We start from the raw sequence: 13,343 nt of genomic DNA, 5'->3' as shown, positions 1-13,343 counted from the left end.
TGATTTAAGACAAAAATACAAAGACAAAGGGTACATAATGTAAGAGAATGTAAATTCCTGTCTCGAAGTACAGACCAACATTGTAACAGTGAAAACAATGAAAACACACGAGTGAAGATCAGGATGTGTGCTCCCACACCACCCACAAGCCGACTTCAGTGTGCTTCTCACAGGCACATGGCAACATCAGGGTCCCCTCCCCACCGAGGGCGACTGGAGGGCTTCACTGCTCATCACCACTGTTCTGGCCTCATCGTCACTCACCACCTCTTTCATAAAGTCAACAAGGTTTCTCTCTTTCCTCATTTTGATCTCATCTCCCAGAGGCATAATCTAGGTCTCAACATTAACAATAATTACTTTTAAATTCTGGATTTTAAGCACAAATCTCCCAAGCTATCACAATCGATACACACGCACTGCGAATGCGCTGTCCCTACCAAGTTTTCTTTGACCTACTTCCACGCCCTTTCGATTCCAAGATCCATCATTATAAACACTGTCTTGCATCCCTCACCTTCAATCTCTCCCCCTCCATCTCTGCTCAGCCCAGCTCACCTCAGACTCCCAACAGGTCCAACTCAAACAAGGTGACTGTGCCCATCTGATGAGAGGGGTAAGAGTTTCCAACCCCAAGCGGCCTGTGGACCTAAGACCATGTACTTTTTTGCCTCTCTCCCATTCTCCTGGATGAACTGTCTTTGTCCCAAAAGCCACTCTCTCCACTGATACACTGGGTCCCATTTGCTCTCAGCTACTTGGTGACTTTTCACCCCGAAATTATTCCTCCTTTCTAGAACATCATTAATTTCTCTTTCTATGGGTCACTGTCATCACCATAGGGATATCTCCCATCCTTAAAATAGAATCCCTTCACCATTTTTACCCCTTTAAGCCACCCCATCTTATCGGCAGCTGTTTATAGTTTCAATCACCCCTCTTAGTTATTTATCCAAATCATGTGACCAGAGACACCACATGCCTGACCTCCATCCTCCCCTCCTCTGCTGGTGAAGGACACTCACAGGAGAGGAAAAAGGAATTAGGCTCTTCTCTCTTAATGGTAACTTGGAAGTGAGACAGATATGTCTGAAATACAGAAAATTACCTAAAGAATGTAACATAAATCATGGTTCTATTTCTGTTGATATAAAAGTGTAAAATTCACCAGTTAAAAAGCAATCAAAAAAAAAAAAGCAATCAAGATGGGAAATTAGAACAAAGAAAAAAAAATCAACAAACACCTTTTCATTGAGCAAGCCATGGTTGCTGGTTTGAAGGACTCTAGGACTCGGTTTGCAAATATCTCAGTCACACCATACATGTCATGCTGATGCATTTCATGACTTAGGGCTTGTCATAAATTAAGTTCATTCTGTGGTTATAAACCAGAATTTATTTCTATGCAATGTTAACTGCCTGCCTAAAAACTTAAGTTCTTAGTCATAACAATGTATTTCAATAAACTATCAAACTGAGTTTTCTTTATACATGTACTTCCTTTATTATCCTCTATTGTACTTTGCATATATAAAGTGCTCAATACATTTAATGCATGAGTAAATAAATTATCCAACCTATTACTTGGCAGTTAGCTCAGAATATATGCCTCCTCTGATAGAAAATGACTTCTCTCCCACAGAGCTGGTACCCAAGACAGGACCAGGGTAGGACAAAAGAGTGATGCCTTAAAATTTCTTCCTTGAACTCCTCTAACTTAAGAAATAGAATTTTTAGTCAAAAAAAGCTACTTCTCATTAGCACCTAAAAAGGACCAGGCAAGCTATATTCAGATGAGAAATTTTATAAATATATTATGTATATAATCATTTAAAATCATAAAAGATATTAACTTTTAAAGTTGCTTTTCTTTCATCTCAGCTATTTTTTTTTTCAAATATATTTAACTTAGCTTTAGTTCCATAGATAGTAGTCTAGACCTCAGGAAAAGACATGATGGAAACCTTAAGAATAGTTTTGGACAAAATCTCCAGGGAAGGAAAATATTGCTTGTCTGCAGTAGGCTACTCCATTGACGCCCAGGGACATACCTACTCGTTGATTTTGCCTTCACCTGGGCAGATGCTGCCCACAAAACCTCATGCCTGGGCCTCTAATGCAGATGCCTCAAGCTGCTCTACTCAGTTTCCGGAACAGGCTTTCATGCCTGCTCATGTTAGTTACCGGCCACAAGGAATCTCACCTTTCAGACCAAAAATGGACAATGGACCTATTCTAATTAAAAGAAAAAACTCTTCACAGTAAGTTTTTATTAAATTCTCATCAACGATTTGGGGAGGCCATTTTATTCACAGTAATGTATTTTTACTGTAAGCAGCTCATCCACTCTTTCAACTACAGATAACGCTATCTCAGCTCACGTGGTATTTCCTATTATCCAAATCCAACTGGTAGGTGTTCCAGTCTCCCAGTTCTTTCTCCCATTTTGGATTGTCTTCCCTGTCCTCTATACCCTCTGCCCACTCCTACTTCCATCTAATTCTATGCATGTACAGTAACCAATGTTAACAGTTTGATTTATTTTCTCCTACACTTGTCTAGATGTTTATAAACATGGTAAACAACACAAAATATTTACTATTGTCTTTTAAAAACAGGATAATATAAATTTTTCAAAGGTGTAATATATAGCTCTAACTCATTTTTATTAATAACTATATAAGAAGGACATAGCTTTATGTGAAAGATATATTTTTTTCAATTCTTCATCAATCAATATTATTCTCCTTTTTTTCTATCCAAGATAATTTTGAAGTAAAACATCCATATACATAAAATCTTATGGTCAAAATAACCCATTTCTATACTACATATGTCTAAGCATGACTAATCAAAGGTTACTGAACACTGTAAATGCCAGTTCATAGCAATATACCATTTTAAACAAAGATTACAGCACTGCACATTCTCATATGGAATGACAAAGAATGTGCATTTCCTCAAACTTTAGTTAGATTATAATATATACTATTTTTTTAAGGCTTGTCTATTTGGTAGAACAAAGAAAATCATATTTTCATCTTGAATTTTATATCTCTGATTAGTAGAGTAGAAAACATTTCCATATAGTCATTGGTTTTTTCCATTTTTTTTCAGGGAACTACTGTTCACATTTTTTGCCTAGTTTTCTATTCTGTTATTTTGCTTTTTTCATTTTTTTCCCATCAACATTAGGAAGCATTAATATATTAATTATATCAACACTTTGTCATATTTTGGCACATATTTTCTCTTGGCCTATTTTTTTCTACCATTTTATGTTGAATATGTCCTTGTGATTCTGAACCCTCAGTTATGTCCTACAGAGAGAGCATTCTTTCCACTTTGGGCCAACTGGACACTACAGTGTTGAGAATCGTAAGATAAAATCTCTCTATTAAAATTTCCTTGTAACTCTCATAGATTTATGCTCCCACACGATCTTTAAAATAGTTTGATCCAGTTTGCCAAAGAAACAATCAGCCACAAGATCTTATTACAACAGCCTAAAGTTTTTATCTAAATTTGGGAGCGTAACATTATCATGGTAACCACGCTTTTCTACACAGGATCATAGTATGCTTTGTCATTTATTCTTAATTACTTTATGTCTTTTGAAAAAAATGTTACAGTTGTCATCAGATAGGTCTTGTCATTTTCTTATTAAATTTATTCCTCCTGTCTTACTTTTTGTCCGTACTCTTAAGTTAGTGGCCCAGCAAGACTTCTAGATATATGAGAAAGTAACCATACCACAAACCAACTTGAACAAAGGGGTATCTTGAGTACGGGAACTGGCACGAATCTTTGCTCCTTCCTTCTATTTCCCCTCAAACATAATCAGCAAACATGCATGAGTGGGTTTCTGGAAGCAAACTAATCCAGCAATACAGCCTGTTCCCTACTTATTGACCATTTTCACAAACCAGATTATCCAATTACTCTATTCAGCTTTCCTTTGTGTCCCTACTTAGCAACACACTTCCTTCCCTGGTGACAAACATTTGACTGACAGCATCATTGATCCCCTTGTCAGTGGATCCTCCCTCAGCTTCTCTGTTGATAGCCTGACCAGTGCTGTTGCTTATTCACACCCTTGAGTCATATAACCCCACACACAGGATGATTTCTTAATTTTTTTTGAAATTAGGATTTATATTCCGGCCCATGCTAAAAGAAGTGAAAAATAAAAATCTTGATTTTCCAGCTTTCTTTGATTATTTACCATAACCTTTTATTTACAAGAAACATGACTTTTAAGAAAATTGTTTTTTAAATCCAAGACTTCAGATTTTACTTACTTAGCCATTTATAAGGCCAAAGTAATGTTGGAGGAAGAACTACTCAGACTGCAATTCATTTTATAGGAAAAATTCTAAAATGCATTCTTCCAGAACTATCTCAGAAACACTAGAAAGACCAATTTTCCTTGACCCAACATAGTATTCATCTGCTCTCACCAGACTAATTTTTCATACTTCTGGATTTATTTTGGTTGTTGATTAGACTTTCTTTTTTCTTTTTCTTTCTTTTTTTTTTTTTTTTTTAGACTTTATATTTCCTAAAGACCAATTATTTGGCCTCATACCTAGAACTGTACTAAATGTCAGGTCCATCACCAAACCTACCAAAACTTCACCAGTAGGGATTTCTGACTATTAAGTGTTCTTTCCCCGGTATGGAATATTTTTCAAGGAAAACTGCCTAAATCATGAATAAAAACATAGTCAAAAGCAATTATAGTCCCATTTTAGTATTTTTATAAGAAATACCAACATTCTGCGAGAAAATAATGATTTCCTTCTATCATCACTGAGTCATCCTTGTTCATCTGCAAGAACAACTTCTCGTACATTCCCATAAGTAGGTCACAAAAGTGGAATGTGTCTACCTGTTCTTTGACCGAGGCGAGGATGGCAGAGGTGGTTTCCGTTTCGGAGCCATCCCCATTAGAGGTGGTCAGGCCAGGGCTCAGGGAGCTGGTCTTCTCGGAGGTTGACGAAGGCTGGTCTGGGACAGGCATAGCTCCTGCAATGCAAAAGAACATGCTTAGTGCAACAGGATGTGGCCACTGCACCCAGACGTATCTATCAGGTAACTTTCAGCAGTACTCTTTAGAAAAAACGAAAATCATGAACTACATAGAAAGCAAGTGACGTCATTACAGAACAGGAAACAATACAAGTAAACAGAATGGCTTCTCCTCTATCAACTCAAACAAATTGCAGGATCTATGCACAACTCTGTGTTTTATATTTGAGATAAGTGGAAGAAGAGATAATAAGAAGCAAAAGGCACATAAGATAATGAGAAAGAGTAAAGAAATGAAGAAGTACGGAGCCTAAAAAAAAAAAAAAAAAAAGCCAGTTGAACTACCATTTTACTGCAGCCCAATTCATAAATGAACCGACAGATACAGCTTAAAAACAGCATCCCAAAAGTTATTCTTTTTCTTATCATCTTTCTCAGGAAGACCAAACTACTTGATACAAATATTACCTAGTGATGCTTATCAGCAGAGGAAATAATAATTAACGGAGGACAATTTTTACCAGGACTCTACAAAATCACTCTTCAAAAAAAGTCTGGGAAGAAAAAAAAGTTGTTTTCTTGCGTAAAGCTATCATATTACATGTCCCTCCAGGAACCAGACTTATGTGAAAGTTAAAAACTATTTCCTACTATACTGTAACTGGGCAGTCTGGGTTTTACAGTAAGCAACATAACTTCCATAGAAACCCCAGTGCTGTGATACATTTGTTAATAGTTAATAATTTAGGGCAATGCTAATTGAAAAGGGCTCTATTCTAGAATTTTCCTTAAAATATATGAAAAGACTGATCATCTAATTTTCTCATTGGACATTCCAACTTAGTTTTGATTCGTTTTTGTCTTTTAAATAGTTGTTTTAATAATATTACCAATGAGGATTAGAACAGCATTGGAAAGATAAATCTGTTACAAACAGAATTTATGGGAGGGTTGGGGAAAATAGTATTAGGAAGCAGGATGTGAGCAAAGAGTAAAGATCAAATTAAACATAGTATAGCAAAATGCAACCTTGGCTAAAAAACAGAAGGTATTTTAGGATATGGATACCAACAGGATGAAAGAAAGTGATTTAAATAATTATGGTGGTGGGGTTAGTAAGACAGGAAGAAAGTACAGTTTCGTATTCAACTTGCTTTCATATGCAGTATTTGATCAAGTTCGTAATTACAAGGATTTAGATAAACATATTAACAAATGGTGTGCCAGGTAACACAGCCTTAAAGCCAAGCCCTTCTAATTAGGAAAGGTTTTAGAGATGGGGGTAAGGAGGACAAGGGCAGAAAGCAAGAAGAACGGAAAGATAGTCTTGGGTGCAGTGCCTCCCCCTTCCCAACCCTGCGTCTCCACTTGTATCTAAGTCAGCGGCTTCCAAAGAAGACTCTCTCTCCACAAGGACAGCCTGAAGCCATGAAAGGAGTCTTGCAGGTTTTCAGTCATTACTTTCACTTTCATGTTTCTAAATTTTATTGGGCCCATGTGAATCCAAATTCTGGACGAATATTCTGGACAACCTGTTTTTTGACAAAGAAACTATCTACAGTCCCAAAGTTATTTATATAATTGGGCCCAGATCTCAGGTTTTCTCCCTTTTTGTTTCTATTTTAGAGTCCTTTGATGTGTCAGCCTATTTCCCGTAATCTGGGCTGCTGCCTCATAAATGCTTAGTCTATACGCCAATTTTTATAAAACGTTATTTTTTTAAAAAATGAGCTTAACTGTCATAATAAAATATGGGACTTAATACGCAATGAATCAAGGCATATCCTTGGGCACTGGACAACTCTGATCCACACACTCTAAGAAAAGAGAAAGTCTGTTTATCTACCCCCTTTTCTCCTTCTGCAGTAACGGAACAAAAGTGAACGCTTCAGGGCTTAGCCCACCATACGGAGCTGCCACTACACCCAAGGCAACCTCTGTGAGTGAACGGAAATGACTTGGAATAATTCCCACGCCTCGTAATTTTTCACGTCCAGACTTAACTCAACCATTGGCTATCCCTGTGTATGAATGGGTCAGATGGCCCAAATTCCACTGCCATTGTCTGAGCTCACAGCACAAGGAGAGAAGGAGAACCACGTGAAGGCCACCAGAAGCAAGCCGTGGGCTGCCCAATGGTAAGTGTGAAAAGCTGGCAGCTTTCTGACTTTGCAAGAAACGGTGAAGTACTTTAGTTTTCATTAGAACGAATCCATTAAAATTTATAGTTAATCCGTGTTAAATCCAGGAAATCTGGAAAATGTAGGGAGACGAAAGAAAAAAGAAAAAAAAAAAGAAGAAGAAATAGAGCAATCCTCAGTAATTCTGGCAGATATTTACTTAGGTATTTGGTATAGGTTCCTCTGATGGGATTTTTTTTTTTCTGATTTAACTCATTCTATATAGTAAGATTTACATGATGGAGTACTACTGAGGTAGTACTTTTTTTTTTTTAATTTTTGTTCAGCAACATATCATGAACTTTTTTTTTTTTTTTTTTGAGAGAGAGAGAGAGTGTGTGCATAGGAGCGGACGGGGGGCAGAGGAAGAGAGAGATGCAGACTCCCCGCTGAGCAGGGAGCCCACCAACCAACAGGGGCTTGATCCCAGGACCCCAGGATTGTGACCTGAGCTGAAGGCAGACGCTTCACTGACTGAGCCACCCAGGCGCCCCTGCATGAATTTCTTATGTCAACAAAAATTATTCCATAGTTTAAAAACATAACAAAGTGCTCACTTAGGCAGTGCATATGCTAAAAATGTAATGAGTACCTAGTATTCACAATGCGTCATAATTGCCATTATCTTTTATGATTTTTATCCCATTTTTATGGGGACGTTTTCAATAAACTCCTGGAGGTGGTGTTGGAATGAAGAAGTGGTGCGTGGATCTAAGAGCCCAAAGAAACTGTCCTGCCGCCAGGCTGGTTCACCACACGGGCCCATCAGCACTGCCCTGAGAAGCTCCCTCCCCACCCTGTCAACAACACCGGCCCTCAGGATCCTCTCCTGCTTCCCCAATTCCATATAGAAGAATTCATCCCTTTGCTTTTGGAGCTCTTTGGCAAGGAGCAGAGCAGATGTTTTCCCGCAGATTCTCACATCTCTTCACTCTCTTTACACAGCTACGGGGCAAGAAGTCTTTCTCCCGCGAGTGGACGCTAATCTGCTGATTCCTGAGCTGGAATTTGGACTTGGTAATACCAACACGCTCAGAAGCAGGAGCAGCTGTATCGACTCTTCCCTCTACCCCGGATCCCCCCCCTGCCCCAAATCTGTACACTCAAACCCAAACGCTCAATATCACTGCATTTGGACATGGGGCCTTTAGGGAGGTAATTAAGGTTAAGTGCCTAGATCAGGGTGGGATTTATAAGGCTGTTGCCCTTAGAAAAAGAGGAAAAGACTCTTTCCATCCCTCCTCCGAGGACACAGAGAGAAGCTGGCCACCACAAAGAGTGTTCTCAGCAAAAGCACACCAATCCAGCACTTTGATCTTGGACTTCTGGGCCTCCAGAACTGTGAGAAAAGACATTCCTGCTGTTTAAGCCCCTCTGGGTGTGCCTTCCTACTACGGCAGCCAGGGAAGTCTACTATACGCGGGGCTGGGCTGGTCTCAGCTTCCCCATGAGACAAGTACAGGGGGGCCTGGGAAGCGACGGTAGCAAGATGCAGCATGGGGGCCGGCGTTCCGTCCCGTGCAGCACCCTGCTGACTCCTGCATCCGAGATGAAACTCAGCTTCGCAGAAAGGCCTGAGCTGCTGCAAGTCAGCAACCAGGACAAATGAAGGCGTACGGGTTGTGCCCCACCCATGTGAAGTAAGCCTGCAGGACAAATGCTCTCTTAAGAACCTCCCCAAGTGCTTTCACTGATGATGTGGTAAGACATTAGGGAAGTTGGCTAGGATGATGCTAATAGCAAAGGCAGGGAGCCCCCCAAATACAGAGTGTCCTTCTCAATTTGAACTCTTATGTCTGTATGTGATAAGATTTCATGAGGTCCAAATAAATATCTAAACCTTTATTTCCCAAACCCGAGTCACTGTAAACTTACATTGGACTTGGTAACATGTTAAAATCTTAAGTGCGCTTTAAAAGACCAAACTCTCTTTCTTGCTCCCAATTCAAGGGCTGCATTCAATGCTATATTTTATGAACTTCCATTGCACAAAAAAGAAAGTGCAATTCTTATTTTATATTTTATAATTCAAATTTGTTCCTTCTTTGGCCACTTCTGCCCAGCAATGGATGGCTTTGCTGGAGCTCATCAAGAACACATGACAATCAGTTAACCCCAGAGCTGGACCCGGGCCACTGGAGGCTCCCTACTCCCCACTCTGTCCTTGGGATGTGTGTGAGTTTGCCTTCCCCACTTTCAGAAGCTGCTCTAAGAATATAGCCTTGAGGTAGAAATGTGGGGTTGAGGTTATCCATACTGGGTATATGACTGAACCCGGTTAAGGCCCGTGTAAACTTTTTTTTTTTTTTTTTGTAAAGGGTTTATTTATTTATTTGACAGAGAGAGATCACAAGTAGGCAGACAGGCAGGCAGAGAGAGAGGAAGAAGCAGGCTCCCTGCTGAGCAAAGAGCCTGATGCGGGGCTCTATCCCAGAACCCTGAGATCATGACCTGAGCCAAAGGCAGAGGCTTAACCCGCTGAGCCATCCAGGTGATGTAAACTTTTAAGATTCTGCCCAGTGGCTGCGGAAATCTGCTTGTGTAACCACCCAAGCTGAACCTTGTCAATAAGTTCACTTACTTATTCAACCTGCCGCCTACCAATCTAGAGTGGTCTCTGCTTCTTTCTTCAGTCTCTCCCTGCCCTCTGAGCATGGGGCCAGTTTGCAAACCAACAGACTTTGATATCGGGTGGCCAAAGTCCATTAACTGACGGACTCTGGTGTCACACAATCATCCAATTCAATGAGCTACCTAGCATTCTCCTGTCACCATTACTTTGATTTCCTCCTCCTCTCTAATTCAGTGATAAGCTCCTTTGGCCCTGAGGAGGTCTTTGCCCTCTTGAAGTCTTTCTTCCTCCCAATCCATAACCCATTCAACTGTCTTCTCATTCACTTGTGCCCAGACCCTCATGCTCAGCTGTCACAGAGACCTGCTTCTTTCTTCTCCCAGGTTAGCAGGTCCCACCTACTTCAAAGTCCAGGATCTCCAAATCCCTTGCATACTACGGGACTCAATAAATATTTGATTAGCTAGATTTGCATTGTCTAATATGGTAGCCTCTAGCAACACATGGCTATTTATATCTCAATAACATTAAAAAGCCAGTTTATTAGTTGCACTATTCACATTTCAAGTGCTCAATGGCCACATGTGGCCAGGGGCTACTGTACTGGATAATTACAAATGTAGAAATGTACAATTTGTACACTGTACTTCTACATGTATTTCTACATACAATGTAGAAATGTACAAATGTGCAAATGTAGAAAATCTTCATCACTGCAGAAAGTTCTATCGATCTATAACCAATAGTCTATTCCCGGATGTAATCTTTCATCTGCGGCTTTATTCCTTGGCAGTAGGTCACGAAAAGGGGTCAGATCATAAATATATTTTGAAGGACGAACTGTCAGGATTACCAATAGGTATGCATGTGGTAGTAAGGCAAAGAGAGAAGAGTCCAGATGATTTCAGGGTTCAGTCTAAGTGACTGGCCATTAGCCAAAATGTTGACACTGAGTAAAACCCATTTCGGGTGATAGAAGATGACCTCACATGCAAACTTACAGCCCAAAACACATCTCTCTGTGACTCTTCTTTGCCGTTAAACTCTTGGCAGCTGAGACCAGCTCAAGTCAGAAGCTACACTCTGATATGAATTAGGCAATGTAAAGATTGAGGACTTCGAAACACTGCGTATCACATCTTTTTTGCCCCTTTTCCTTTTCTTTAGGCAGGTCCATTTTTATCTTTTTCTTTAGAGTTGCTAGAAACTCCTAGAACTCTTTTCGTCTTCCTTCAGCTTTCGTCAATGGCTTCCGCCCAGACTCTCAGACATGAACTTCCTTGACTGTCACACCAAACTAACAAACCCCACGTGTGTGTGGCCACATCTAGAGTTATTTCCTTCCCTCGTGGATCCGCCCTCTTCAAGACAGTGCCCCTCCCTGTTCGTGAGCCTATGATCTAAAACACAAACATATTAGTGCAATAGACTGACTTCAGGCTTTACCTCATCATTGGGCATCACTTTCATAATTTTCCATTATGGTTGTATGCAAGTGAGTAAAGAAACTGGTCATTAGAATACCCCAGATATTACTTTCATATATACACATGTGCATATATGCATACACATATGTACATATCCATATGCATATGTATACGTAGACATATATAACACACACACATACATTTATGTGTCCACTTCAATGCTTTAACATTGAATATAATTGAACATATGGAATTTTTATAACCTTCCACTCACTCTACAGGTGATATGAGTAAGCTTATGATCTTGTGAAACTGCAGAAACAACATAAGCATATTATTAATATTACATTGCAGGGAGTGTGCAGACTCGTATAAATTAGTGACGTGAAAAACAACAGCAACCACCTCATTTGTATAATCACTCTGGTCTCCATAACTGCAATTCTGTATTTGCAGCTAGGATGTCGTGTATATCAAAACCCAACAATAGGCAGAGGAACAGACACAGCATCGTTGTCTCCCAGATGCTCTCTTCACACATCAAAGTATATCCATCTTTATTTCTTCCTTTTACAGAGAAATTTAAAATTACAGCTTGTCCTAATGATATGCAGACTATAATAATTAATAGCTGTCAAAATTCAGTATAATTAGAGTAAAAGCTCAGTTTGTCTTGGTCTGTGTTCGATGCCCCACATCTAGCTCAGTCTCTACTATACAGCAGCTGTTAATAAATATTTGCTGAGGTAATATATGAACTGTTAGTGTAAAATCAATAATGGTCGCTTAGCAGAGCATATAACATTAAGTAAAATGGGCTTGGCATTAGGAGCATTTCTCTGAATGGTATTTGTTATGACACCTTTTAATTTCAACTCAGGAAAGCCGCTCTTTTGAAACCTGATGGGGACTACTGTATGGCTTGGCCTCAGCCGAATGCCCAAGAAGGTACATACCCTTGGGCTGCTGGCTCCTTGCGTTGGGACATCAGTCAGACAAGGATCTGAGGTTGCTGGGACTCAATGCTGGCAACTCACAACTTACAATCCGAACCTGGCAATATTTATGGAAAGCACCATGCAAGGAAGTTTTGAGTCATATTTAGAATATGCAACTCCAAGGCAAAGCCAGGAGGTAGACACGTGCCCAGTCCTATCTGACAGTTTGGCAGTGAGGGAAGAGATGTTACTCACAGAATCAGAGACACGAGGTCACTTGCAGCTGTGCAGGGAGATATGATGACTGGGAGGAGAGATGTGGGATTTGAGAGTCAGAGTCTCACGTCAAACACAAAGGGATGATGGTTCTACCTGTGCTCAGAGACGCGGGAACGGTAGAAAGTCCAACATAACCAGCGCGTCAGGAGATCCACGCCGTGCTGTTGCATGAGCTGTCAATCATTGGGGGGGATGGGACCAACCTAAACATCACTACGGACATAAGGCCCACCTGAATGTTATTCTTAGTGACATAAATTGTGTCTGGACATAAAGAGGAAGGCTCTGTAGCGACTGCGGAGCGAGAAGGAAGAGGAGAGCTCCTGTTTGGCGCAGACGCATCAACAGCCGAGTTCTAACAAAATGAGGTCGGTGAGGACAGGAGCGGGTCCTCTGGTGTCTCACGGTCCTGTCCCCTAAAGCGTGATCTCAGGCATTTTCATCGACGCCATCATGACAATATAGATGACATTAAGTCAACAGCTCATCGATCTTAAGATGTATGAGAAGCTGAGGCTTTTAGAAAAGGAGCCAGCAGGGGATGGGGAGTAGCTGCCCCTCCTGCCCCGGCCGTGCTTAGATCCTGAAGGTGGAACCGGGGTGAGTACTGTGCCCCCCTCGAGCTGAGGTCAGATCCCAATGGGTAAGATACTAATAGTGGGATCTCACCTGACAGCCATCGGGTGCCCAGACCCGAGTGACGGGAACAGCTGAGAGAAAACAGTGGCTTGACTGTTCGACTTTGGAAAGGCAGAGGATTACTGGCAGAGAGAAAAGACTCAGAATTAATCTCTAAAGTGAGGTGAGAAGGGCAGGAAAGGCAGCGAGCGCTGCGGCTGGCCTTCAGGGAACATCGCAGGAGCCTGGAAACACGGAGAGGGAGGGCCATGGGGGCAGTGGCTCTGCTGCTGGGACT

At 40.7% G+C, this 13,343-nt stretch overlaps 1 protein-coding gene across 3 annotated transcripts in view; it reads right to left on the bottom strand.

Annotated features, from left to right (window-relative positions):
* CTNND2 (catenin delta 2) overlaps window positions 1–13,343 on the bottom strand; it is a 906,151-nt gene that overhangs the window by 744,742 nt on the left and 148,066 nt on the right. For all 3 annotated transcript variants that reach the window (XM_044233797.1, XM_044233772.1, XM_044233780.1), the window contains exon 2: window positions 4,892–5,028. In XM_044233797.1, the coding sequence (XP_044089732.1) occupies window positions 4,892–5,023 (132 nt within the window). In that variant the 5' untranslated portion in view covers window positions 5,024–5,028. The remainder of the gene's footprint in view (window positions 1–4,891; window positions 5,029–13,343) is intronic.

This window comes from Neovison vison, chromosome 1, assembly GCF_020171115.1.
Source record: "Neovison vison isolate M4711 chromosome 1, ASM_NN_V1, whole genome shotgun sequence".
Lineage (NCBI taxonomy): Eukaryota > Metazoa > Chordata > Mammalia > Carnivora > Mustelidae > Neogale > Neogale vison.
Note: the sequence above shows the minus strand (reverse complement) of the source record. Positions and strands in the feature narration are given on the sequence as shown.